This window comes from Vidua macroura, chromosome 30 (assembly GCF_024509145.1).
Source record: "Vidua macroura isolate BioBank_ID:100142 chromosome 30, ASM2450914v1, whole genome shotgun sequence".
Classification (NCBI taxonomy): domain Eukaryota; kingdom Metazoa; phylum Chordata; class Aves; order Passeriformes; family Viduidae; genus Vidua; species Vidua macroura.
Window position 1 is genome coordinate 2741490 of NC_071600.1, and position 27765 is coordinate 2769254.

The 27765-nt window shown below is 55.5% G+C and overlaps 2 protein-coding genes and 2 pseudogenes across 2 annotated transcripts; 2 read left to right on the top strand and 2 right to left on the bottom strand.

Annotated features, from left to right (window-relative positions):
- The window catches only part of LOC128820667 (uncharacterized), a 2212279-nt pseudogene that overhangs the window by 1623071 nt on the left and 561443 nt on the right, over positions 1–27765 (top strand).
- The window catches only part of LOC128820669 (uncharacterized), a 1091286-nt pseudogene that overhangs the window by 622671 nt on the left and 440850 nt on the right, over positions 1–27765 (bottom strand).
- LOC128820693 (olfactory receptor 14J1-like) lies at positions 12733–13706 on the bottom strand. The gene has a single exon (XM_054001506.1). It carries the CDS (start codon positions 13667–13669, stop codon positions 12737–12739), a length of 933 nt encoding a protein of 310 aa, XP_053857481.1. The 5' UTR covers positions 13670–13706; the 3' UTR covers positions 12733–12736.
- Positions 22507–25069, top strand: LOC128820776 (serine/threonine-protein kinase pim-1-like). The gene is made up of 5 exons (XM_054001611.1): positions 22507–23168; positions 23273–23323; positions 23528–23894; positions 24510–24686; positions 24928–25069. The coding sequence occupies exons 1-5, from the start codon at positions 22524–22526 to the stop codon at positions 25032–25034; spliced, it is 1347 nt and encodes a 448-aa protein (XP_053857586.1). The 5' UTR covers positions 22507–22523; the 3' UTR covers positions 25035–25069.

Genomic DNA, 27765 nt, shown 5'->3' on the forward strand with positions numbered 1-27765 from the left:
GAGCCTCCTTGTGCCTTGGGCAAGCCCCTTCCCCCATGGCTGGGGCTGAGTCCTGGCTGAGCTGCAGCTGCTGCTGTGCCCTTGGCAGGGGCTGAGGCCGTGGGGCCAGTGGCCAGAGCAGCCTGGCCTGAGCAGAGCTGTGGGGCCAGAGCCGGCTGGGCTGTGCTGGGGAGAGGCCCTTGGTGCTGCACAGAGCTCAGGGCAGCTGGCAGAGCTTGCAGGGAGCTGGGCTGGGCTGCGAGAGCCTGGCCCAGAAACCATCAGTGTCCATCTCAGCCTGGCTGAGCGTGCAGGGGCAGGACTCAGCCCAGGCCTTGTGGGGCAGGGCCAGCGCCTGTGCAAGGCATTGAAAACAGGCAAGTGCCCGAGAGAGGAGGCTGCTCTGTGCCCTTGGGGGCATGGACACAGCAGGGAGGGGGCCCAGGACATTTGTCAGCGCCAGCCTCTGTCCCCAGCCCTTGGCAGCCCTGGCTGCTGAGCCCAGCTTTGGCCTGGGCTGAGTTTGGCTGTGGCCCAGCTCCATCCTGCTGCGGGGCTCAGGGCCTGTTCCCGGCCATGGCCAGCCCTGGCCGGCCTCTCTGCTGGCCCAGAGGCCGGCAGAGCCCGGGGCAGGGCTGTCTGTGCAGCCCCACAGGTGCCAGGGGCTGGGCAGGAGCTGGCAGAGGCTGCCCAGCAGGGAGGCCATGGGGCACAGAGCCCCAAGGCTGCCGTGGGCACCACGGCACAGGGGCCGTTCCCAGCCGCAATGCTCCTGTCCTGGGCTGGGCCTGCACAGGGGCTGTGGCACCATGGCTGGGCCAGCACAGGGCCACCAAGGGGCCACGCAGCCGCTGCCGGGGCTGGCAGCAAGGCCGGGCACAGACAAGGAATTGCTGAGCGTGGCCTGCGCTGGCCAGGGCTGACTGTGCCAAAGGCAGAGCTCAGCTGCCCTTGGGGGCTGCAGGAACACTCAGGAGCCCAAAGAGCCTCCATGGCTGTGCTGGAGACCAAGGCTGCAGCAGGGAAATGCAGGGCTGCTGCACCATGGGGAGGGCATGGAATTCCAGCACACACCTCAGCTCTCTGATGATCCCGGCACCGTGCTGGGCCCTGTTTCAGCCTGGAGCAGAGCAGATGTTGATGGCACAGGAGCCCTGCGGGGCTGGCAGGGACCTGCAGCTTGCAAGGTGCTCTGCTCTCCCTCAGCTCCTCTCTGAGAGATGCAATCCCAGCTGGGCACCTCCGGGCACAAGTGGCACTCCTGTTCATGGGCACACAGCTGATGTCTGCCTGGAAAGGGGCACAGGTTTTAATACCTGTTAGTTTCATATTATACAAGTAAATATTTATTACCTGGGTCATTTGAATACTTTTAAGAAATGGCAGAATTTTTCCACCAGAAACAGGAATTTCCTGGATGTACTGGGTTCTTCTACTGATGGCAGGAGGAGAAATACTGATCTTCCCCTCTACCTTTGGCACCAAGATTCAGTCTAATATTTCATAGCCCTCTTCCTTCAGGTGTTTCCAGTTCTCCTGATTAAATGGCCATGTCTAAGGACATTCCTTCATTTAGAGCAGCTGGATCAATGTCCTTCCCATTGCTCCCAGACTTCTGCCTGCAGCTGTTCTCTGGTCATCCCAATGCATCTCCCTTGACTGGCTTCATGCTTTCAGCTTCAGGGAATTGCCCAATCTTTCAGAAGTTTAAATAACACCTTAGCCAGCATCCTATTTCCTATTTTTATTTTTTATATCACCTCTTCTTATCTGTTTGTCTAAAATCCTTCCCATATGGCAATGCCTTGTGGATGGTGGACATGTCAGATGTTGCTGGGATGTCACAAGGAGTTCAAGGAAGGGTTTTGATGTTTCTTAAATGTAACATGGTCACATTTTTTATGTTTGCGGTGAAGAGAAACTTTCTGTGCCTCTGAGTCTCACCAGTTCCTGGTCTCCCAAAGGACACAAACCTGATGAGTTGTGGTTCTCACTCCAGTGGTGGCACTTGGAGCTCCCTCCATCCCCAGAGCAGAGCTGCCTTGTCCCAGAGAGAGCCTGGCAATGCAGGGATGAAGGAAACAGGACAGGCTGTGGGGATCAGGGGCAGGGCACGGCCAGGGAGAAGAATGACTTTTGCATTTGATGGAGCTGTGCCTTCCCTTGGCTTTGTTGGCTGACAAGAAATGAACATCCCTCTGTGTCTCGGGCAGCTCCTTCTCCAGGGAAAGCAGGTGGGAGTTGGAGCCAAGGAGCTAAAAGCTGCAGGTGCAGCCTGGGCTGGAGGGAGCTCAGATTTGCACAAGGCTGCTCTGAGTGCCAGGGCTTGGATGGGGGAAATGGTGGGGTGGGGGTAGGGACAGAGTCTGATTGATTGTCAGCCATGAAGGGTCTTGATTTTCATATCTATTCCAACTGCATGAGGAGGTACTTGGATTTAGAGTCAATTGGAGATTGCACTTATCAATGAATTAACAGGGAAAAAAAAACTATACAGGACTTAAAAAATCTTTCTCATTGTCTTTTTAAATACAGTGTATTCACTTGCAATAGGCTTCTGAAATCTGTCTAATTAACCACAAATGATTTGAAAGCTTAAATTATTCCCAGAGTCTTGGCTTGTTAAGGTGTTCTGAACATTAATGAGCCCTGGGGCACTGAATTGCTGAACTGAAGAGCTGAAGGCTGGAGAAGCCTCTGGAGCAGTAAAATTCAGCAGCAGCCTCCAAGGTGCTGAGGATGTCAGCAGCCCCCACTGAGGCCATCCCTGCCCAGAGACCGTGGGGGAATGGGCAGACAAGGAGAGCGTCCCTGGGGCTGGGGCAGCAGAACTCAGAGGCACCAGCGGCTCCAGCTGGGAAATGGAGTGTGGGATGGGGCTGTGAAAGCCCTGCCTGGGCTGTGCCAAGCAGGACACACAAGCCCTGACTCCCATCCACTATAAAACTCACTCAAGGGAAACATTTATAAGAAATTACAATTGTTTGTGTACTCTGTGTTGGATGCACTGGAGAAATACACACAAGGGATTCTCAGGAGCTCCAGACAACAAAACAGCCTTTACTGGGAACTTTAGAAAATCAGAGAAAGTTTGGCAAAAGGTTTAATATGATATTCAATGAACAAAAAACACTTCTCAAATCATTAACTCTGCCCATTCAACTTCACTAACTCTAAGCCTGTTCAATTTTAAGTTAATCAACATTTGCAAGAGGACAGAAGTAGAAGCAGACACAGAAAGAGAGAAAAATAAGATATAGAGGAGCAGACACAGAGCTACCAACTCCTGGATTCCAGCAGTGTTCAGATAGAAATTCCAAGAGGAGGTAGGGTCCAGATGTGTGCTTGCCTTGTGCTCAGCCTTAAATACCCCTTGGTGTCCCTGGGCCCTTTCCCCAGGTGGGACTTGGGGTCATTTGGTCACTCAGGAGCTGGGCTGGGGCTCCAGAGGTGGCTGTGGAGCATTGCCTGTGCTGTGCCAGGGACTGGCAGCCACTGCTGGGCTGGGATAGAGGCTCTGGGGGGATTGGGGTTCCAGGGCAGGGCAGGGCTGGGGTTCCAGGGCAGGGCAAGGCTGGACCTTCACCTTCCTCCCCCACACATGAAATGTTTCCAGCCAACAATCTCCTCCGCTCTCTCACAACAGCCGATATTGGAGGTAAAATCCCAATTGTGGCCATGGGCAGCTGGTCTAGAAGGACAGTTCTTTTCCAGAGGAAGGAAACCCCCATTTCTTGGTTCATTTCTGGTTTGATTGCCTGGATTTTTTTTGTTGTTTGTTTGTTTGTTTTGTTGCTTTGTTTCTTTGGAGTGCCTGAAGTGTCCAGTCAGGAGCAGAGTGACTCTTGCCAAGGAACTTTGCCGTGCTGTCGCTTAATATTAAATCTGGTTTTTGCTGCTCCCTTGCTGGGGATTTTTTCAGCGCTCTCAAGCCCTCGTTGGTAACAGGGTGAAGGAGCCCTGGCCCAGGCTCTGGCCCTGGGGGACACGGGGACGCTGCCGGGGGGTCCCTGTCCCCCTGTCCCACCCCCCATAGCCCCGTCCCCCATCCCCGTGTCAGGCTCTGGGGTCGATCTCATGGAACATCCTCTGGGGGAGGCTGCGGCGCCGGGGGCGGGGGGACCCGGGGGGACAGGGGACCCCGCTGTGCACGAGCAGCGTTGGACTTCTCTGGGGGAAATGTGAGGGGGGGCTGGGGTGGAGTGACCTCCCCAGTGACCTCACACAGCCCCTGTGATGTCACACAGCCCTTGTGATGTCACAAATCCAACTCTGAGATGTCACCCTGTGATGTCATATGGCTGCTCTGTGCTGTCACAGAAGACTCTGTGATGTCACAAAGTCACCCGGAGATGTCACTGTCTGTTCTTTGATGTCACAGCCTGCTCTATGAAGTTACACAGCCACCCGGTGATGGCTATATACCCTTCTCTGTGATGTCACAAAACCCTCCCTGTGGTGTCATACTGCACTCTGTAATGTCACAGCACGCTTTGTCCTCACAGCCTGCTCTGTGATGTCATACAGCCATGCCATGATGTCACAGCCTGCTCTGTGATGTCACACAGTCCCCTCTATGATGCCATAGGCGCTTGATGACCTCACACAACCCACTCTGTGATTCACAGCCCAATCTGTGACCTCACACAACCCACTCTGTGCTGTCACACAGCCCCTCTCTGACATCACAGCTGCTCTGTGCCTCTGTGACACAGCCACAGAGGTGCTGCTGTGACACAGCCCCCTCTGGGACATCCCACAGCCCCTGCCAGTGCTGAGCCCCTGTGAGCTCTGTCTGTGCCCTGCTCGTGTCCCTGGCATGCCCTGGCAGTGCCCCAGCCCTGCTGGGCTGTGCACAGGAGCTGCTCCTGGCCAGAGCTGTCTCTCTGCAGCACTGCCCTTGCCAGGAGCTGCCTCTGGGCCAGGAGCCCGGCCCAGCCCAGCAGCACAGACACAGCACCAGGACTTGAATGACCCTCTGGGGCTTTGGTGCTGTTTGCATCAGACCCAGTCCCTCAGAGTGTGCTCAAAGAACTTCTCAAGAGCTCCAAGTGAGATTGAAACACTGAGGTTTCTTTTACTTTGAAGAGATCCCTGTCAGGGACACAACTGAGAAAGTGTCCCCAGGCTCCAGTTAGAGCAGAACACTGGAGGCACTGATGACAGGTGGGGACAGCAGGGGAAAGGTGTCTCTGGTGCTGAGCAAACCTGGATGTGTTTCAGGAATGCAAAGGGCCAAGGCTGAGCCCCAGCCCCTGGCAAGGCAGATCCTGTCCCTCCCTCATTGCTCAGGGCTTTTCCCGGGATGGGCACTGGCATGTGGGGATGTGCAATGCCAAGGGCAGGACCATGGGGCGGCCCCTGCCAGGCTGCTGAGCAGGGACAAGGAGGCACTGAGGCCCCAGGGCTGCAAGGGTCACTTGTCCCCTGGTGGCCTCAGGCCCAGGGCCAGCAGCCATGGCCAAAGTGCTGCACAGGTTGGCTCTGTCAGGGCCTTGCAGCTGCTGCACATGCCTGTGCCCTCTGCAGCCCAGGCTGTCCTACGGTGTCCCTGCCCTGCGCCTCTGTCCCTGCAGGCTGTCCTCATCCCCCGGCTGCCCCACCTGGCTGGCCCCTTCCTTTGCTGACAGCTCTGCCTCCTGCCTGCCCCTGCCTGGCCACACAAAGCCTTGGCCTTGATACCAAAAGGGTTCATTCAATTTTTACTGTGCCTGTGATTTTTTAACACAGGAATAAGGCGTGCAGGGGCTGCTTTTCCAGCAAGGACAGTTGGAAGTGTAGAAGAGATCTGGCTCAAGAATGCAGTGATAGAAAAAGCAAGGCCTGAAACTGGGAACTTGGGGTGGGTTTTATGGAAATGGGTAAATTGTAATATGCATTTAGCAACTGTGTATAAGGAACACACTGGTAGAATTACATGTCCACATAAGGTTGTTATCCCTCACTAGACCTCAGGCCTGAATAAATGATACCCTCTTAACTAGCAAATTAGTGTTAAGGAGTCTTATTCTGCTATTTCTGAGGTTTGGTGACTGCTGTGGTGTGGTTTTTGTTTTTACTTTGTGTTTGCCCACTATTCTCCTCCCTAATCACCTCCCCTCCTGAGTTACCAATCTCCTCAAGCCCTTCCCTACCTTCCTCCCTCCCAAGTTGTCAATCCTCCCTATCCCTACCCCTTTTTCCTGAGTGTTCCTTGTCTATCTTGTAGTATTCGATACCCCATTTGTTGCTTTGTATTATCCCCCTCCCCTGCTCTCCCTGATAGGTTTATAGAATGTGAGTCCTGCCTCAGATTCCTCCCCTGCCATGCCCTCATTGGTTGGTTGCCCTATACCACTTCCCCTATAAAAACCTCTGCAGACCCACCCTGGGCTTTGTCCTGGGGTCCCAGGTCGTGGACCTAATAGATCCATCCACTTTTACCCTGTGTCCCGTGTCGTCATTATCTGTTCCTGGTCGGACCAAGCAATAACTGGGAATAGCAGAGCTCACGGGGGGAAGGTCGCGCCCCTGCTGTCGCTGCCCAGCACGATACGACAGCGCACTGCGACACTAGAGCGTGTAGGGAAGAAGTTAGGGAGGCCAAAGCTCAGTTTGAACTTAAAATGGCAACTTCGGAAAAGGATAATAAAAAATGTTTTTGCAAATACATCAGTGGTAAAAGGAAGGGTAAGAACAATCTTTGTTCTTTATTAAATGTGGAAAGGAATTTAATAGCTACAGATGAGGAGAAGGTAGAAGTGCTTAACGCCATCTTTGCCCCAGTTTTTAGGGAGAAGACGATTTGCCTTCAGGACAACTGTTCCTCTGGGCTGGTGGATGGTGTCAGGGAGCAGAGTGGGCCGTTGTTATCCAGGAGGAGGCAGTCAGAGAACTGCTGAGCTGCTTGGATGTTCATAAATCCATGGGACCAGATGGGATCCACCCCAGGGTGATGAGGGAGCTGGCAGATGAGCTTGCCAAGCCGCTCTCCATCATTTACCAGCAGTCCTGGCTCATTGGAGAGGTTCCAGATGACTGGAAGCTGCCCAGTGTGACAGCCATTCACAGCAAGGGTGGGAAGGAGGATCCTGGTAATTACAGGCCAGTCAGGCTGACCTCAGTACCCGGTAAGGTGATGGAACAGTTCATACTGAGTGCCATCACACAGCACTTACAGGATGGCCAGGGTGTCAGACCCAGCCACAGGGGTTTAGGAGGGGTAGGTCGTGTCTGACCAACCTGGTCTCCTTCTATGGCCAGGTGACCCTCCTGGTGGATGTGGGACAGGCTGTGGATGTGTCTGTTTGGGCTCCAGCAGGGCCTTTGGCACTGTCTCCCACAGCACACTCCTGGAAAAGCTGCAGCCCACGGCTGGGACAGGAGCACTCTGTGCTGGGTTCAGAACTGGCTGCATGGCCGGCCCAGAGAGGGCTGGTGAGCGGTGCTGCATCCAGCTGGGGACAGTCACCAGGGGTGTCCCTCAGGGCTCTGTGCTGGGCCAGTTCTCTTCAGTATTTTTACTGATGACATGGATGAGGGGATTGAGCCTTTCATCAGTAAATCTGCAGATGACACTAAACTGGGAGCGTGTGTCCATCTGTTGGAAGGCAGGAGGGCTCTGCAGGGACACCTGGAACATTTGGAGGGATGGGCAGAGTCCAAGAAGATGAAGTTTAACAAGTACAAGTGCCCAGCCCTGCACTTTGGCCCCCTGCAGTGCTATAGGCTGGGGATGGTGTGGCTGGACAGTGCCCAGGCAGAAAGGGACCTGGAGGCACTGGTCGACAGCCGGCTGGACATGAGCCACCAGTGTGCCCTGGTGGTCAAGAAGGCCAATGGCTCCTGGCCTGGATCAGGAATGGTGTGGCCAGCAGGAGCAGGGCAGTGATTCTTCCCCTGTACTGGGCACTGGTGTACTTGGCATTCTTCTCCTGTACTGGCACCGTTCCTCGAGTGCTGTGTCCAGTTCTGGGCCCCCCAATTTGGGAGGACATGGAGGGGCTGGAGTGTGTCCAGAGAAGGACAACAAGGCTGGTGAGGGGCCTGGAACACAAATCCCATGAGAAATGACTGAGGGAGCTGATGAAGAGGAGACTCAGAGGTGACCTTATCACTCTCTACACTCCCTGAAAGATGGTTGTGGTCAGGTGGGAGTCGGTCTCTTTCTCTTCACAGCAACTGGCTGAACCAGAGGACACAGTCCTAAGATGTATCAAGGGAAATTTAGGTTGGATATTAGGAAAAAAGTTTTTTATGGAAAGGGTGATAAAATACTGGAATTGTCTGACTCAGAGGCACAGAAAGTTTCTCTTCAGGGCCAACAGACTACAGTTGAACAGGACACAATTTAATAAAAATCATGCTCTTCCCTGAGCTATGTGCAACGTCTGATGAGTCCAGCATCCACAAGTGATTTCCATACTAAAATTTATTTCAGACAAACGTGGTTCTGTGATTGATATAAACACAATTAAGTTCTTCTATCAGAATGCTTGTCCTGGAGTGGGGGAAAAACAGCTCAAACAGTTCCTGATTTGCAAAGCTGTCAGTGGTGGATGGAGAAGGGAGGTCAGGCTGCTTTTGGTGTTGAGGAAATGCTGAAACCAGCCTGACTCATTTCATCTCCTCCTGACCTGGCTGATCTCCCCTCTTTCCCCTTCCACCCATTGGCTTTTATCTCCCACCAGGCCCCCGGTGAAGAGCCTGGCTCTGTGTTCTCCATCCCCTCCTCGCTGGCACTGCCAGGCTGGGATGAGGAGCCCCTCAGCCTTCCCTGCTCCGGGCTGGACAAGCCCAGCTCCCTCAGCCTCTGCTCACAGCCCAAGGGCTCCAGCCCCACCTTGGAGGCCCTTCCCTAAGCCTGCTCCAGCTGCCAGGCATCTTTCCTGCCCTGGGGACCCCAACCCAGGCCACAGGGACCTGGATAATCCATGTCCTTGATGTCCTGGTCACACAGCCCTGGCCCCTTTTCCCCGTGTCAGGCTCTGGGGTGGATCCTGTGGAACATCCTTTGGTGGAGGCTGTGGCTCCAGGTGGACCAGGGGGGATAGCGGGGGACAGGGACCCCTCTGGGCATGAACAGCATTGGACTTGTTGGGAGAAACTGTGAGGGGGAGCTGGGGCGGGGTGACCAACCCAGTGACCTCACACAGCCCTCCTGGGATGTCACACAGCCCCTCTGGGATGTCACAGCCTGGTCTCCAATGTCACACAGCTGGTCTCTGATGCCACAATCCATTCTGGGATGTCACAGAGCTGCCCTGTAATGTCACAGCAGGCTCTGGGCTGTCACAGAGACATTCCATGATGTCGTAGCTGCTCAATGACCCCACATACCCCACTCTGTGATGTCATAGCCCACTCTGTGACCTCATGTTACCAGATGATAAATTGTCTCCACCAGGTCAGCTCACACCTGGAGCTTGTTCTCCAAAACCCCAAGGCCTATGGAAACCCCACAATGCCCATTGTGTGAGAAGGGGAGGTGGAAGTTCACCAGCCTCAGTGTCCTGCCAGCTCAGCCAGGCCCACGGGAACATTGGGGTCCACGACCACCAGGGACCACCAGAGAGACCCCCAGGACAGAAGAGAGCACGGGTAAAGGGGAGGGGAAATATGTTAATGATTTTGGGGAAATGATTATCAGATGTATGTTTAGTCCAGGACAATGAATGAATATGTGTGCAAAATACAGAATATGAACAGAAACTTTCCTGCACTCAGCATGCTCGGCTTTGGGAGGAGCTATCCCCCGTGCATCCAGCTGAATAAAGAATGCTGCTTCTTAATGCTGCATTGGTGTGAAGGAGTTTTCTGTTTCACCGAATTTTTGGTAACACTCCACTCCCAAGGAAAGCTCTGTCTCCTGCTGCTCACAAACAGAGAAGGGCTGGTGGCCGATGTGGGGGTTGGAGGCTGCCTGGGGCACAGTGGCCATGAAATAATCAAGTTTTCAATGTTCTGTGAAAGAAGGAGGGGCAGCAACAAAACTTCCACACTGAAATTAGGCAGGGCAGACTTTGGCCTATTTAGGATGGAGATTTGGGGAGTACTGAGTCAGGGACTGATTTTTTATGGGAAACAGCCTTTAGAAACAAAGGGGTCCAGGGAGGATGGACACATTTCAAGAAAGTAATCTTAAGGGGAAAGGAGCAGCCTGTCCCAGTGTGGCAAAAGATGAGCTGGTGAGGAAAATGACTGCCCTGGCTGCCCATGGAGCTTTTGTAGGAACTCAAGGGAAGGAAGAGGATGCATCAACTTTGGACAGAAGGTCAGGCAACTTAGCATGTGTTTGAGGATGTTGTTAGGTCATTCAGAAGAAAAAGGAAAGAGGTGAAATCTCAATTTGAGATTAACCTGGACACTTCGGTGAAAAATAATAAAAAATGTGTCTATGAATAAATTAATAGCAAAATGTGGTATAAGGACAACCTCTACTCTTTATTGGATGCAGTGGAGAATAAAGTAACTAAAGATAAGGGAAAGGCCATACTACTTAACATCTTGTTTGTCTCAATTCTCAATATTAGGACAGATTGTACTCAGGACAAGTGTTCTCCTGAGCTGGCAGATGGGCACAGGGAGCAGAACAGCCCCTGTAATCCAGGAGGAAGCAGCTGGTGACCTGCTGAGCCACTCAGATGCTCACAGGTGTATGGGATCAGATGGGATCCATCCTAGGGGGATGAGGGAGCTGGTGGATGAGCTCCCCAAGCTGCTCTCCATCATTTACCATCAGTCCTGGCTCAGCAGGGAGGTGCCAGAGCACAGGAGGTGCCAGTGTGAGCCCATCCCCAAGAAGGGCTGGAAGGAGGATCTGGGGAACTCCAGGCCTGTCAGCCTGACCTCGGTGCCTGGCAAGGTTCTGGAACAGATCACCTTGAGAGCCATCACAGGGCACCCACAGGATGGCCGAGGGGTCAGAGCCAGCCAGCGCGGATTTAAGAGGGGCAGGTCCTGCCTGAGCAACCTCATCTCCTTTTATAACTAGGTGACCCAGCTGTGGATGTGGGAAAGGCTGTGGATGTGTCCATCTGGACTTCAGCAAAGCCTTTGACACTGTCTCTGACAGCATTCCCTGGAAAAGCTGCAGCCCACGGCTTGGGCAGGTTCCCTCCTGGCTGGGAGATGGAAGAGCTGGCTGGAGGCTGGGCCCAGAGAGTGGTGGGGATGGTGCTGCATCCAGCTGGTGTCCAGTCCCTGCTGCTGTCCCCAGGGATCTGTGCTGGGCCCAGTCCTGTTTCACATCTTCACTGATGATCTGGCTGAGGGGATCGAGCCCAGCATCACCAAATTTGCAGATGACACCAAGCTGGGTGTAAGTGTGGATCTGCTGGAGGGCAGGACAAGAAGACACAGCCTTGAGCTGCACCAGGGGAGGTTGAGGCTGGACAAGAGGAAGAAGTTCTTCACAGAAAGGATGAGTGGGCATTGGAATGGGCAGGCCAGGGGGAGGTGGCAGAGTCACTGTCCCTCTGCAGTGGCACTTAGTGGCATGTCTGGGTGACAAGGCGGTATTAGGGCATTGGTTGGACTTGATGATCTCCAAGGTCTTTTCCAGCCTGTTTGATTCTGTCATTCTGTGATGATTGGGACACTCTGGGGCCATTGTGACACTGCAGGGCCTCGTGGAACTGAGAGGACCAGAGTGACACTGTGCAGCCCCATAGAACCAGGGCTCCATTGTGGTGCTCTGGGGCCAAATGGAACCAGGGAGTCCCCCGTGACCCTGGGTCCTGGTGGAACCACAGAGGGCATTGTGACACTGCGGGGCCTGGTGGAACCCAGGGGTTTCACCATTTGGACACTGCGAAACCAAGGAGAGCACTGGGAGAGTCCAGGGCCCAGTGGAACCAAGGGGCCGTTCTGACACTGCGGGGCCTCACGGAACCAAGGGGACATTGTGACACTGCAGGACCTTGTGTAACCAAGGGGCCACTGTGACACTCTGGGGCCTCAAGGAATCTGGAAGGCCGTTGTGACACTGTGTGGCCTCGTGGAAACAAGGAGTCCATTGTGACACTGAGGGGACTTGTGGAACCACAGAGAGCATTGTGACAGTGTGGCCATGGGGCCTTTGTGACACCCTGGGGCCCCATGGAACCAAGGACATCATTGCAGATGACACCAAGCTGGGTGTGAGTGTTGATCTGCTGGAGGGTAGGAGGGCTCTGCACAGGGCCCTGGACAGGCTGGATCCAGGGCCCAAATCCAACAAGGTGAGGTTGAACAAGTCCAAGTGCCGGGTCCTGCACTTTGGCCACAACAACCCTTGCAGAGCTCCAGGCTGGGGACAGAGGGGCTGGAGAGCAGCCAGGCAGAAAGGGACCTGCAGGGACTGATGGACAGCAGGCTGGACATGAGCCAGCCGTGTGCCCAGGTGGCCAAGAAGGCCAATGGCTCCTGGCCTGGATCAGGAATGGTGTGGCCAGCAGGAGCAGAGCTGCTGTGCCAGCACTGATCTGCCCCCAGCTCTGCACACAGACATTGCTGCTGCAGCTCCAGAGAAGACAACAAAACGGCATCTCTGCCGAAAATTTTGCTGGAAGATCCTTGAGTTCCGCTAAAGCCACCGAGAGTGCAGCCCCTCATTGACACACTCTGTGGCCACAGGGAAGGTGGAGAGAAACAAAATAAGAAATGGCACAACCAATGACATTTCTCTGAGGACTACATTAAAATGTAAAACAATGAAAAAGGCACTGCAAAATGAAACCAACAAGAAGTATCAAAGATGAGTTTTATTCAAAGTGATTTGAAGAAACTGGCCAGCAGTTTAATGTTCCTGAAAGCATCCAGTCATCAGTCTCCTCACTGCAGCCTTGAGCTCCTGGTTCCTCAGGCTGTAGATGAGGGGGTTCAGGGCTGGAGGCACCACCGAGTACAGAACTGACACTGACAGATCCAGGGATGGGGAGGAGATGGACGGGGGCTTCAGGTAGGCAAACACTGCAGTGCTGATGAACAGAGAGACCACGGCCAGGTGAGGGAGGCAGGTGGAAAAGGCTTTGTGCCGTCCCTGCTCAGAGGGGATCCTCAGCACAGCCCTGAAGATCTGCACATAGGAGAAAACAATGAACACGAAACAACACAACGATAAATTACCAGTAACCAGAAGAACCCAATGTTCCCTGAGGTAGGATTTGGAGCAGGAGAGCTTGAGGATCTGGGGGATTTCACAGAAGAACTGGTCCAGGGCATTGCCATGGCACAGAGGCAGGGAAAATGCATTGGCCGTGAGCAGCAGAGCATTGAGAAGGCCACTGGCCCAGGCAGCTGCTGCCATGTGGGCACAAGCTCTGCTGCCCAGGAGGGTCCCGTAGTGCAGGGGTTTGCAGATGGACACGTAGCGGTCGTAGCACATGACGGTCAGGAGGCAAAACTCTGTAGTAGCACAAAAAACAAAAAAAAGGATTTGCGTAGCGCACCCTGTGTAGGAGATGGTTCTGGTGCCCCAGAGGGAATTGTGCATGGCTTTGGGGACAGTGGTGCAGATGGAGCCCAGGTCGCTGAGGGCCAGGTTGAGCAGGAAGAAGAACATGGGCGTGTGCAGGTGGTGGCCGCAGGCTACGGCGCTGATGATGAGGCCGTTGCCCAGGAGGGCAGCCAGGGAGATGCCCAGCAAGAGGCAGAAGTGCAGGAGCTGCAGCTGCCGCGTCTCTGCCAGTGCCAGCAGGAGGAAGTGGCTGATGGAGCTGCTGTTGGACATTGGCTGTGGCTGCACATGGGCACCTGTTCATGGAGAAAGGACAGGGAAGAGTTAGATGAGATACGTGCAACCAAAATCAAAGCCATCTCCCATACACCCACCCCTGGACCACAAACAGGCATCTTCTGTGTTTAAGATTTCTGAGGTTTTCTTTTTAAGCTCCCCCCATGTCTTTCCTGGTATTATTGGATATCAGAAACCCTCAGCATTTCTGCTGCACTCAGGGAGAATAGAGCAAGTTCTGTGAGGCAAACTGATGAGTGGAGAGTGAGGGGAGATGGTCTGTCATTCTGACCTGTTCTGAGTTTCTCTGGGTTTAACCTTTCCCAGGGTAGGATGATCAGCTTCCCACATTTCCTTAAAAAAAAAACCCAGGTACAGCTGAGAGCAGATGGATCCAGCACAGCCCAGCTCCACATTTGGAGCCAAGGACTCACATTGCTTATTTCTTCAGCCCAGCAGCATTTTCAGAGTCAGAACACCTCTGCTTTTCCCTATCAATCTTATAACTCAGAGATGCTCTAGGACAGGTTTGCACCCTGGATTGAAGCTCCCAGCTTGGACTGAAATCTCAGGGAGACTTCCAAGTGTCCTTCTGATGGCATTGGATGAAGGGAGATGCAGCTCCTTCCCTGGCTGCACTGCCAGCATTGCCCAGAGCCGGGCACTGGGGACAGCTGTGTCACCCTGAGCCAGCTGTGCCCCCTGCCAGAGCCCCCAGTGCCGGGCAGCTGCCCCCAGCCCTGTGCTCTGAAGAGGGAACTGGGCCCGGGGCTGCAGAGCTGCCCCACGGCTCTGCTGCAGCTCTGCCTGCACAGGAGGGGCTGCACGCCTTGGAGCCCCGGCCCTGAGGGCAGAGGCTTGGCTGGGGGCACAGGAGGGAGGGGGCTTGTTCAGAGGGAGGGGCTGCACTGGAGGGGATCCTCTGCACATCTCTGAACTCTCCCTGCCACAGCATTTCTGGGTTTTGTTTTCTCTCCTTCCCTGATCTTCTCTCTGCTTCCTGGAGATTTTCCTCCTGCAGGTGTTTCCCTGTGCCTGATCTCTCTGTGCCAGCACTCCCAGACCCCAAATCTCTGTGCACTCTCCTTGGCCTGACAGAACCCTGCCTGTTTGCAGGGCACTGGCTGGGGGCAGGTTCTGTTTGCAGCTTGGAGAAAGGACAGCTCAGACTGATCCTGATGGATCCAGCAAAGGTGATGCTGGTGCTGTCCATGGGCAGAGTGGCTGCAAGCACATTAGGGATCTCCTGTGAACCTATTGATCACTAAAAGTAACAGTTCACCTGTCTCAGGCACTTAACAAAATTCATAATCAATAATTCATAATCAACCTTTAATATTCATCCCTCCCTCCCTACCATCCTTCAACAGAAGGAAACTGAATACAAAGTCTTTGGAAATCTCCTATTTTTTATTAAATCCTTGTCCTGGAAATATCCTATGACTGATCAGAACCCCTCAGCATGTCAGAACTTCATGAGCATTTCACCTCCCCTGCACCAGAACTACTCAGAGTTGTACTCACAGGGTGTGTGGGCATTGGCATGTTCCAGCTTGAGGAGATCACTGCAGGAGCTGCAGCTGCATTGTCCTGCAGCCAGAGGTTCCTGTGCCAAGGGCTGGCAGTGATTCTGCCCCAGGCACTTCTCAGCACCTTCCCAGCCCTGACTGATTGAAGCTCTCTGTGCCTCTGGGCTGTGCCCGCGCTGGCTGCAGGCAGTGCCCCAGCCCTGCTGGGCTGGGAGAAGAGCTGCTCATCCAGAGAAATGTGCTTTTGAAGCTCTGCTTGCTTACCAGCATCACCCTCTGTGCCAGGAGCCCGGCCCAGCTCAGCAGCACAGACACAGCACAAGGACTTGAATGAGCCTCTGGGGCTTTGTGCTCAGGCCCTGAACATCAGGCCCTGAGAGGGAGCTGCAGAAACCTCTCAAGGACTCCAAGTCAGAATCCAACTCCAAAGTTTCTTGGACTTTTAATGGGTCCCACTGAGGGACACGAGTGAGAAAGTGTCCCCAGGCCCCAGGCAGAGCAGAGAACTGGAGGCACTGATGACAGGTGGGGACAAAGAGTAGCCAAGTCTTGGTGGCCTGGGGCACAGCAGGGTCTGTGCCACCAAGGGCTGTCAGGAGACAGCTTGTCCTGAGGCCCTGGGGCCTCCTGGCACAGCCCCAGCCAGGCTGGGCACTGTCAGCCCCTTGTCCTGCCCTCAGCATCCCCCCCTAGCCCACATCCCAGTGGCCTCAAGGATCTGCTGGAAGGAGTCCCTGGGGAGCCTTGCTCAGCAATGGCCCTGGGGGCTCCACAATGCTCCCAGGGACTGCAGGTTTTTCAAAGGACTTTGGCTTTGGCTTTTGCCTTGGAGTCTCTGAGAGCTTTCTGCAATCATGGCCTCCAATTATCTGCTGTAATTAGTCCCTGGAGAGGCTTGGTCAGGAACAACACTCAGTGGAGCTCATTAATGCTTCAAGGTACTTCAGTTATATTAAGGTACTTGGTGTTTCCCTTTTGCTACAGACTCTGTGAGAGGTTTGTGCAATCATGGCCCCAATTATCTGTTTTAACGAGTCCCTTGAGAGCTTTGCACTGACACTCAGTGGGGCTCATTAATGCTTTGAGATACTCAACTTTTGTAAGGTACTTTGGATTTTCCTTTCCACATTGAGAGGTTTTTGTGCCATTTTGAGTCTCTGAGAGGTTTTTGTGCCATCCTGGCCTCCAATTCACTCTTCCAAGGAGTCCATGAGGAGCCTGTGTTGGGGATGGACCTCAGTGGGTCCCATTAATGCTTTGAGACACTTTGGGGTTTTCTTCTGCCTTCGACTCCTGGAAAGGTTTGTGCAATCTCCTCTCAGGCCCTGAGGTTCCAGGGCTCAGCTCCAAATGCACCACAGGGCTCATTAGGATCAAGCAAGTCCTGACAGACCATGGCTCTGCCTTGATTTCCCTCTGGTCTGGGGCAGTTTATCAGGAAGTTTCTGTAGTGGTTTTGGTTCACCAATTTGAGATTCCTTGGCCAATGCATCAATTAGTGTGGTGGGTTCAGTGCTGGCTAATTACCAATGCATTCACTAGAATATACTTACTCATTTCCTGCTGTGAGATAGGATTAGGAGAAAGGCAAATTGGGCTCAAAACTTTAAAAGTTATGAAGAAAGGTTTAGTATAGTAAGTAAAAGAAAGTGTAATAAGAAACAGAACAGAACTCAGAGCATTTCCTCTCTCCATGCAACCTGACCATGTTAAAGGAAAACCCTAAAATTTTCAGTCAGTTTACCACCTCTAGAATAGTCTCTCTTCAGTTCACTTAGGGAGAGAAGTTCCTCTTGTTAATCTTATGGAGACTTCTCTACAAGAAAACAGTTTTCTCATGTCTTTTCATTTCCACAGATAGCACCCACTGGGAAAAACTGAAATCATGAAGTCCCTCCCATTTTTTCACAGCTTTTCCCACAGCTGTGTTTTTGGGCCATGTCAACTTATGGGGTATTGGTTTAAAGGTGAGCTGTTTAAGAGCAAACGTTCTCTTCATCTATTTCGGAAATCATCTTCATCTGTGGGAACAGAGGTCTTCTTCTCTCCCTGGGGGCACAGGGTCTCATCACTCTGCTCTCTTTCAATGTTCAGACTTCTCATGGGATCACAGCAACTTCAACATTTGCTTACTTTAGCATGGAGGCCTTTGCTGAACAAGTCATCTCCCCATTCTTTTCAATGCGTTATAGGGAAAAAGAGAATCTGATGCATGATTTACATTCTTCTCCAAAACTTCACCAGAGGATTTCAGCCCCAAGATCAAGGCATCTCCTCATTCCTCCCATCTGGGACTCAACTTCCTCTTCACTGACCTCGGTGTCTTCACGTTGCTCCTCTGTGTGCCTGCACTTTGTCCTTTTCTCTCACTGGAGGGAGGATGGAAGCACGGGAAGAGTCAATATCTCAGGCGGGGCCTACAGATGGTTGCGTGAGCCCGGCCGGGCTGGGTCCTTGCGGCCGGAGCTGTTTTAGCATGGAGGTTTGTGCCCTTGGCATTCCAAGATCAGCCAGACCTGTCAGGTGGCCCCTGGGAGGCCAAGCCAGCCAGACCTGTTCCATGTTCCCTCGGTTCCATGGGGCCCCACAGTGTCCCAATGGTCCCTTGCTTCCAGGAGGCCCTGAGGTGTCACAATGCCCCCTTGGTGACACGAGGCCCTGAAGGGTCCTCATGGTCTCCATGGTTCCATCAGGCCCCACAGATTCATGATGGTCTCTGTGTCCATGAAGCCCCGCTGTGTCACCATGGCCCCTTGGTTCCATGGGCTCCAGTGGTGCCACAATGATCCACTTGGTTCCATGAGGTGCCCACAGTGTCACCGTGATCTCCATGGGAAGGAAAGAACCGAGCCCCAGTGTGGCAGGGGCAGCCACCAGAGGCCAAGGGCAGCCAGACTTGATGGTACTGGCAGATTTTGCCTGGGAGCAACCCTTGGATATAGGGAATTTGGGAGGTGGAACCCCAATTTTGGCCATTTCTGCATTGGTAAGAAGGATGGTTCTTTTCCATAGGAAGGAAAGCACGGAGCACAAGTGTTTCAGGTTAAGAAGCAGAGAGAGGTGGCTCCTGAGAGGCTGAGCCAGCCAGACCTGTCTATCCTGACAGCTTTTGTCACTGAGAAATCCTTGGAGCTAGGGAATTCTGGAGGAGGATTCCCAGCTTTGGCCATGGGCATCTGGTCGAGATGGATGGTTTTTCCCATAGGAAAGAAAAGCACAAAGCCCAGGTGTTTTGGAAGAAGATGAGAGGTGGTCACCATAGGCCAAGAGAGTCAGACCTGTCTTTCCTGGCACCTTTCATCTGGGAGGAATCCTTGGATGCACAGAGTTTTGGAGGTGGAATCTCAGTTTTGGACATGGGCACCTGTGCAGGAAGAAGAGTTCTTTTCATCAGGAAGGAAAGCACAAAGCCCCAGTGTTTCAAAGGCAGATAAGAATCAGCTCTTTGGAAACCAAGGCCAGCCGGACTTGTCTCTCCTGGAAGCTTTCATCTGGGAGAAATCCTTGGATATAGGGAATCCTGGAGGCGGATTCCCAACTTTGGCCATGGGTACCTGGATGTGGAAGGTGCTTTTTCCCATAAGAAAGAAAAGCACAGGGTCCCAGTGTCTCAAAGGCAGATGAGAGGTGGCCCCCGGGTGGCCAAGCCAGCCAGACCTGTCTGTCCTGGCAGATTTCATCGGGGAACAATCTTTGCATAGAAGCAAAATAAGAGGATGAATCCAAATTTTGGCCATGGGCACCTGGAGGAGAAGGACAGTTCTTTCCACAGGAAGGAGAGCACAGAGCCCCAGTGCCCCAGGGGCTGACAAGCAGCAGCCCTTGACATGCCAAGGTCAGCTGGACCTGTCAGGTGGCCCCCAGGTGGCCCAGCCAGCCAGGCCTTGATGCCTTGAGAGGCCACCTAGAGCAGAGGCTGGACAGTGTGACAGGAATAAAGGAGGGATTTATTGAAAAGGCCTTCAAAGGATCCACCTTGGGCAGTCCAAGGGCCTGGCTGAGGGTACACCCAGGATGGACGACAGGTCACATGTTTGCACACTTGTATAAGTTTTGGTTCATTTCCATATTGCGGTTAATTGTCCAATTACACCTTCAGGTTGTGCAGTCCCACCCTCCCAGTCTGCTCTCCTCAATTCGCTGTTGTTTTCACTTTTTGGGCTGAAGCTGCAGCGGTGTCCTTGGTTCTCGGGCTGGAAAAGGATTGTTTTGTCTGAGTGCACTGTGAAGAGAACTTGCTGACACTCTGCATGAAGTTCAGAGTTACAGACTGATGCAGTGCAGAATCTGGAAAATACGAAAGCTAAAACTTCAGGCATCAGCCTGTCCCACGTTCCCTTGGTTCCATGGGGACCCACAGTGTCACAATGGCTCCTCGGTGACACTCTGGGTTGCACAGTGTCACCCTGGGCCCTCGGTTCCATGGGAGTTTCACAATGGTCTCCTCTGATTCCACGAGGTCCCCAGAGTGTCACAACTGAGCCATGGCTCCATGAGGTTCCCCAGTGTCACCAGGGTGTCCTTGGACCTGCATTGTCACAACTGACCCATGGCTCCATGAGGTTCCCCAGTGCCACCGTGGTCGCTGTCAGAGGCTGGATGAGATCGATGTCCCGAGACACCTTGGGTTGAGCTGTCAATCAGTCACACAGCTGGGACAGCGCTAACCCAGCTCTGAACGCCCGAGCAATCACAAGTCCCAGCTGGGGGGAGGCCCACGAAAGCCCAGGGGCTTAAAACCAAGGAGCACAAGGTCAGCCCCTGCTATGGACTCTGCCTTCCCCTGGGGTTTGTGTCTCAGCCACACTGGAACCCCAGGAGCTGGGAGCCACAGGTGTGTCTTTCTGTGGAGCTTCTGTCTTTCTGTCTCTCTCTCTCTTTCCTCTCCTTCTAATGCTCTTTCTATGGAACATTTTTGGGTACCTGAACAACTGAAGTGTTTAAGGCTTTCCAGGCTAAATGGGCTGAGTGAATGAAGTTACTGCTATGATGAGTGTTTTACGTTGGATTGGATGTTGTATTAAATGCTTTTCCAAAGTTTCTTGTTTTTTTGTACTTTGCCAGTAAAATTTGTGCGTTCCCGAATGGGCGCTGAGGGGCACTTGGGGATCCAGGAGGGTCTGGGGGACACTTATGGGACAGATGGGGGCGGATACCGGGGGGTTCTGTGGGGCGTGGGGCATGACGGGAGTTGTAGTCCCGGCCCCAATGGGGCTCTATTGGCCCGCAGAGCATGACGGGAGTTGTAGTCCCGGCCCCAATGAGGCTCTATGGGGCCGCAGAGCATGACGGGACTTGTAGTCCCAGCCCCAATGGGGCTCTATTGGGCTGCAGAGGATGACGGGAGTTGTAGTCCCAGCCCCAATGGGGCTCTAGTGGGCCGCAGAGCATGATGGGAGTTGTAGGCAAAAGAAAAGCACGGACTCCAGGCACCGCCCCCAAAGCCACAATCCCTGGCGCTGATTGGTTGAGGGCCATGATGGGCGGGAGCCTCAGCAAATGGGAGGCAGCGGAGGAGGGAACAGCCCATTCGACCCCTCCAGTCCCTCCCAGCACAGCCCAGTTCATCCCCAGTACAGCCCAGTCCAACCCCAGTGCCCCTCCAATCCCTCCCAGTACAGCCCAGTCCCTCCCAGTACACCTGAGTTCATTCCCAGGCCCTTCCAGTTCCCCCCAGTGCCATCCATAGTCCGCTCCAGTGTCCCCCAGTCTTCCCCACAGCGTTCCCGCCCATTGCGGGGCAGCGGCGCAGACGGAATGTCCTGCGGCCCAAACCTCCTGCTCCTGCCACACAGCGCCCAGCGCTCTCACCCTCCTCCTCCTCTCCCAGCACGGCACAAATTCCAGCTCGGAGGAGGCTTCCCCAGAGAGGGCTCCGGCTCCTGCTCCAGCCTGAGTGTCCCTGCAGAGGAACAGGGCATCGCTCAGGCACTTCCACAAGCTCAGGCTTCCCATTCCATGGGGAATCTGGGATGGAAATGGCCTTTTTCAAAAAGACAAATGCAGAGGAGATGGATTAGAAATTATTAGGAAAAAGTGACCGTTCTTCCAGACAAAGTCCACCAAGTCATTCCCTGCATTTCTCATTTTCAGATTCTCTCAGTCATCTCCTGAGAGGTCCAGCTTGTTCTGCTGCTTTCCATGAACCGATTGTGCTCTAGATTTATGAACCAATGCACCAGATGTGGAATCATCTACACTGAACACAGAAGCAAACTCCCTCTGTCAGCCCATTTTCATCTTCTAGATCACTTTCAAGATGTCCATGGGGATGTTGCAGTGATGATCACACAGCTCTCCATTTCTGGCTGCAGGCTCTGCAGATTCTTTCTCTGCATTCAGGCAGGCTTGCATTCCCTGACAATTCCTGGTAGCCTGTCAGGGTTTCTTAGGGTAGAACAGCAATAATGAAAACCTCACCAATGGCACAACTGCCCAGCCCACAAGGAAAAGAAAGAACAAGCTGTCAAGTTCTTCAGATATTTCTCCTGCTTTGCTGAGAGAGTTGAGCTGCACACAAGTTGTGGAAAGCCAGGAGAAGCTGCAGCTGGTGGCACATCTTGTGACAGGAGCTGCTCAAAGCTTCCTCGTTCTCCGGGAAAGGTTCTTGGAAAGAGCAAACAGGACTGTGGAGAAGATTCTGGGAAAACTGAAAGAGCTTTTAAGAAATGAAAAGAAAATGGAAAGAAACAATCCAAGATGTGTTTCTCTGTTTATTTTTATGCTCCCTTTTCCATCTTGAACTTCTTCTCCATCCCATTAATCCAAATGGGTCTCACTTCTAAGATCCATGACATGTCAAATTTTAGACCCTGTAAAATACCATGAGCTACACACTGTTTGCCTTCCCCTGGGTTTTTTTTTGGAAATCACTGCTGGAACGGTAAGTGCAGTGCTTGGGTCAGGTACAAATTCTGCATTCAGGGAATGCGCATCGAGAGTGTTTGACCCTCAGCAGGGACAATGCAGAGCAGCGCCCAAGGGGATTCCTGTGCCCCTGGGCAGGAGTCCAGACTCTGGGTCTGGGCTGAACACGGCAAAGTTCCCGTGTTTGGACAGGCTCAGGGGCTGCCCCGGGGAGCGCGGGGCTGGGCGCGGGGGCGAGCGGGCAACGGACAAACGGACACGGGGACAAACGGCCCCGGAGCTTCAGTTGCTTCAGTTGCAGCAGCAGCGGCAGCAGCAGCAGCGAAAGAAGCGGCTTTGTCGACTCCCTCTTGCTCCTCCTCTCCCTTTCCCGCTGTCCCGCAGCGTATCCCGCTCTCCCTTTCCCGCTGTCCCCTCCTCTCCCACTCTCTCCCTCTCCCCTGCCGGGCCAGGCCATGCCCCCGGCCCGCCCCCGGCCCCGGGCGGGGCTGCCCCGTCCCCGTCCCCGTCCCCGTCCCCGTCCCCGTCCCCGTCCCCGTCCCCGTCTCTGTCCCTGTCCCTGTCCCTGTCCCTGTCCCTGTCCCTGTCCCCGGCCGTCCCGCCGCGGTCTCGCCCCCGCCCGGCTCTGGCCGTGCTGGCGCTGGCGCTGCTGGGCGGGCATCAGTGCCTGGGGCTGGGGCGGCATCGCCGCCCTTTGGCTCCGCCTGGCCCGAGCCCGGCCCCGGCCCCGACGTGGGCTCCAGTCCCGGCCCCGGCGCCGGCTCCTCCCGGGCCCCGCGGAGGACACAGGCGGCGCGGCCGCTGCCGCCGCCTCCGCTGCGGCTTCCCCGGCCCGAGCTCCGCCGCTCGGCAGCGCGGCCGCCGGCCCCGAGCCGCCGCTGTCCCGTTGCCAGCAGAGAACGCCTGGGGATGGCCGGCCCGGGGCGCTCGGGGGGCGCTCGGGGGCCGCTCCTGGCCCCGGGCCGAGCGCTGACAGCCGCGTCCCGCCCGCAGGGAAGGCGCAGGAGGCCCTGCAGGAGCGGTACCGGCTGGGTTCGCTGCTGGGCAGCGGCGGCTTCGGCAGCGTCTTCGCGGCCACGCGGCTCTCGGACGGCGCCCCGGTGAGCGGCGGGGCCGGCGGCGGGCGCAGGAGGAGGAGGAGGAGGAGGATGGGGTTGGGCTAGGCGGAGGGCGAGCTGAACCCGCTGCTGTCCCTTGCTCGCAGGTGGCCATCAAAAGGGTGCCGCGGGATCGCATCCGGCACTGGGGCGAGCTGGTGAGTGAGCGGGGCCAGCGGCAGAAGCCGGGCCGTGCCGGGCGGGGATGAGCCGGGGCCCGGCAGGGTGGGAGCTGCCGGGAGCCCTGCAGGGAGAGCGGGCGTGGGCTGAGCGGGGCATGCAGAGCATCCCGGGCTGGCTGAGGGCTTCCCCAGCCCCGGCACGGCCTCAGCCCCACTGACGGCATCGCGCTCCTCCCGCAGCCCGACGGCACCAGCGCACCCCTGGAGATCGTGCTGCTGGCCAAGGTGGCCTCTGGCTGCGCTGGTGTCATTCAGCTCCTGGAGTGGCTCCAGCTCCCCGACAGCTTCTTGCTGGTGCTGGAGCACCCGGAGCGGTGCCAGGACCTGTCGGGTTTCCTGGCGGAGCGGAGGTTCCTGCCGGAGGAGGAGGCGCGGGGGCTGTTCCGCCAGGTGCTGGAGGCCGTGCGGCACTGCACCAGCTGCGGGGTCCTGCACAGGGACATCAAGCCCCAGAACATCCTGCTCGACCTGGCCACCGGGCAGCTGAAACTGATCGACTTTGGCTGTGGCGCCTTCCTCCAAGACACAGCCTACACCCAGTTTGCAGGTGAGCCCTGCCAGGGGATGCTCCTGGGCATCTCATGGCCCAGCCGGGGTGCAGCACCGGGGCTCCCCCTATTGCAGCTGGGATGGGATTAATGCTGGAGCCAGGCTGATTTGGGTGGGGGTGTGAGGGGGTCCAGCTCCCAGCCCTGCCCAGAGCCTTCAGCACCCACTGTGCCCTGGGCTGGGGCTGGAGCTGGGGCAGCCAGCCCGACAAAAACCCCCATGGGGGCAGCAGAGAGGGGGGTCTGACCCCGTGCCCTGGAGGGTTTTGTGTGCAGGCGAGGAAGGGCTTGGACTGCTCTGCTCCCCTTGTTTGCCTTGACTTGTTCACATTTTTGGGGGGATGTGCAGCCAGGTAGTCGAGTGAGTTTCTCCACCACTGGGTGAGTTTTTCTTTTCTGTGTCATGCCTGGGCCTTCCCAGGGTTTCTGCTGCCCTCTTCCAGCACCAGTGGCTTCTTTTCCAGCCCCGAGTCAGTACACAAGTCCCAGGTGCTGGCGAGAGGGCAGCGGTCACCCCGTGTGCCACTGGGGCAGCCCCCACATGCCCAGGGGTGCTGGGGCCAGGCTCTGGGAGCAGCAGCATCCCCCTGCTGCACTCTGTCTGTGTTCCACAGGAACCCTGTCCTACAGCCCACCAGAGTGGATCCACCACCAACGCTACCACGGCGAGGCAGCGACCATCTGGTCCCTGGGCCTCCTGCTGTGCCACCTGGTCATGGGCAAGCACCCGTTCAGGAGGGGCCAGGAGATCATCTGGGGGCGGATCTTGTTGCCACGACGGCTCTCTCAAGGTGGATCCTCATCTCTGGCCACGGGGGCAATACCAGTGCTGGGAGACAGCAGCAGCTCGTGGGCATCCCGCTCTGGCAGCTGCTGAGGAGGTGCCACAAGTCCTGCTCTCCTGCTCTCCTCCAAACAGAGAATCCATGGGGAAGTTCAGGCCCAGCTCTGGGCACACCCAGCATGGCCTGGGCATGGGAACAGGGGGGCAACTTCTCCAACTGACTGGTGATTCCTGGTTTCTCTCCCCAGAGTGCCAGGATGTCATTAAGAGGTGTTTGTCCATGCAGCCCTTGGACAGGCCGTCCTTAGAAGAGCTTTTCCGTGATCCTTGGGTGCAGGGTGTTCCTCTGCCCTAGAGGATGGGAGAGATCCACGTGCACAGTTGGATCCAGGGACCTGGCAGGTAACAGCTCCACACATCTCTTGGCAATCAGTGGCAAAGCCAACCAGACAGGTTTTGTGCTGCCTGTAGCTCTGAGCAGGGGTCAGCAGAAGGGAACACGCAGCTCTTGGGCTGGAGCTGAGCTGGACACCTGGTGTGGCAAGCACTGGTGGCTACCATCCCCCGGGTTTTGCTTTTCTGGTTCACTGACAGCTGGGCCCTGGGCAGAACCCTGACAGCCTGGTCTGGCCCCAGGGAAGGAGAAGGAGCCCCTGGAGAAGCTGCACCAGGTGGGGCTGCTGCTGCTGGACACACCAAGGACAACCTCAAGGATGACAATCTCTTCCTCGGCCTGGCCAGCTGAAGATGATGGACTTGGATTCTGACACCTTCTCCAAAGCCAGGCTCCACAGGGAATTTGCAGATGAGTCCACACGCAGGGGGATGCTCCCAGATTTGGGCATTGCTCAGCCTGGCTGGGAGCCAAAGGTTCCCCCTTTGCTGGGGTGGATGCAGCTGATCCTTCAGTCGGCTGCCAGGCTGCTTTTGGCAGGGCTGGGGGCATGGGCTGGGGTGGGTACGAAATGGGAGTGGGCTCCTGGCCCTGCCAACAGCCCCCAGCACCCACCGTGCCCCGGGCTGGGGCTGGGGCTGGGGCAGCCAGCCCGACACAAACCAACCCCCATGGTGGGAGCAGAGGTGGGACTCGAGAACCTGTGCAGGGGCTGCTTTGCTTTGCAGGCAAGGAAGGGCTTGGGCTGCTCCACTGCCCTTGATTGCTTTGGGATCACCATGGGGGGCAGTGCAGGGGGAAGGGAGAAAGCCTGGGCTTCCCTCACCTGTGGGTGGTATATTCCCTGGCATGCAGGGGTAGGGCACTCCTCAAGCCCTTCACAGAGATAAGATTTTTGACCTTTTTTCTTGTTCCCCTTTTTGTCTGTAATCTATTTTCAATCATTTGTTGTTTTTCTAGAGGAAGCGTTCCAGGTGGGGTCCAGTCTGGATGGGGAAGTGCTTGGGAGCAGCTGCGGCGTGGATGGGCTGTGGCCTTGGAGAAGGCTGAGGACATCGTTTGGGACCAGCTTTTCTTCCAGCGGGGGATGGCGTCAGGTGGGTCCCATCTGCTTGGCATGGTGGGATCAGAGCTTTGGGGAGATGGCAGCGAGCACAGGAGCATCCTGCTCCGGGCAGCTGCTGAGGGCTGGATGTGCTGTGGCTGGCTGCAGGCTGGGCACATGTCCTGCCCTCCTGCTCTGCTGCCAAAGGCAGCAGTGATGGGCAGCTCTGGGCACTGCTCTGGGCACGGCCAGCATGGCCTGGGCACCGCGGGCGGCTGGGACAAGGGGACAGGAGCCTTCAGCTGACGGGCGCTTTCTGCTTTCTCTCCTTGCAGCCGGGCTCTGCGGGTGCTGAGGCTGCTCTGGGCTCTGCCAGGGCTCTGCTGGAGCTCAGCACCGGGCCAGAATCAGCCAAAGAAGAAATGGTGTGCCCTGCAGCACAGCCTTGCTTGAGCATTTCAGCAACACAGCTCAAGTTTGCAGAGTGTGCGCCTCCCAAGGAAAACTTGCCACCACCCAAAAAATAAACTTGTTCAATAGCTTGTGAAATGAAATCAATCTGGGATGACCCCAAATGACATTTTGCAGCTTGCTCAAGCTGTAGCTCAGCCCTTCTCTGAACAGCTCTCTCTCCCACCTGCCTTTTACTTCCCAACTGCTCCCTCTTTTCCCCCAGTGAGTTCCCAGCCCATGGCAGTCTCCATCACACTGCTGTCTTCCTTGGTGCCCCTCACCATGAGGAAGGCCGAGCCCCAGGCTTAGGGACTCATCCTGTCACTGGCTGAGGAGCAGCAATGTCTCAGAGGTCCAGTGGGATTTTAGTGTCCTTCAGAGCTGCTCTCCAGCCCTCATCTCTCCTCACTGCTGAGTTCCCACTCCCTTTTCCTCGTCCTTGCAGCAGGATGAGCTCTGTGTATCCCCTTGAGCCTCCCCACTCTTCCCAGCCCACGCATCCACCTCAGTTAGGCTGAAGCTGCAGCTTCTCTGTCTCCTCTGGCACACCAGTCCAGTCCCCTGTGCGGGGAGCCCCAGCCCCAGAGCACAGCACTCAGCAGTGCAGTCCGGGCTGGAGCAGCTGCCCTGCAGCCCTGGCTTGGCTCTTGGTGGCAAGGGAATGCTCCCTGTTTGCAGCTGTCCCTGCAGGATGGCCCCAGGGCAGAGCCCAGCCGGGCTCCCACTGCAGCCCCTGAAGCTTGGGGCAGACAGTGGTGCCAGAGCTGAGGTTCACGGGGAGCACCCGCAGCTGTGGCTTGCAGTCAGTGTTGGCAAATGTTGTGTTCTCATCTCCTGCAGCCTGTGGGGAAAGCAACCTGTGCTGCCAGGCCTGTGTGTGCCAGGCCTGTGTGTGCCAGGGGCTCTTGGATGTCTCTGTACCCATGGACAGAAGGCTCTGTGTGTGCCAGGGGCTCTTGGATGTCTCTGTGCCCATGGACAGAAGGCTCTGTGTGTGCCAGGGGCTCTTGGATGTCTCTGTACCCATGGACAGAAGGCCCTGTCTGTGCCAGGGTTTCCAGAATGTCTCTGTACCCATGGGTATGGAATAGCATGGACAGTGACAGTGTCAGTCACGTTGCTTGCACGCTCCTTCCTTTGCATACAAGACACATCCATGCACACCCCCATGCACAGATACATTAAAAGGACAGG

Bases quoted from the DNA above. Each gene is read 5' to 3' on its own strand.
- LOC128820693 (XM_054001506.1), bottom strand. From the start codon at position 13,669: ATGTCCAACAGCAGCTCCATCAGCCACTTCCTCCTGCTGGCACTGGCA.
- LOC128820776 (XM_054001611.1), top strand. From the start codon at position 22,524: ATGCCCCCGGCCCGCCCCCGGCCCCGGGCGGGGCTGCCCCGTCCCCGT. The intron at 23,324-23,527 runs GTGAGTGAGCGG...CTCCTCCCGCAG, and splicing joins TCCGGCACTGGGGCGAGCTG to CCCGACGGCACCAGCGCACC. The intron at 23,895-24,509 runs GTGAGCCCTGCC...TGTGTTCCACAG, and splicing joins AGCCTACACCCAGTTTGCAG to GAACCCTGTCCTACAGCCCA.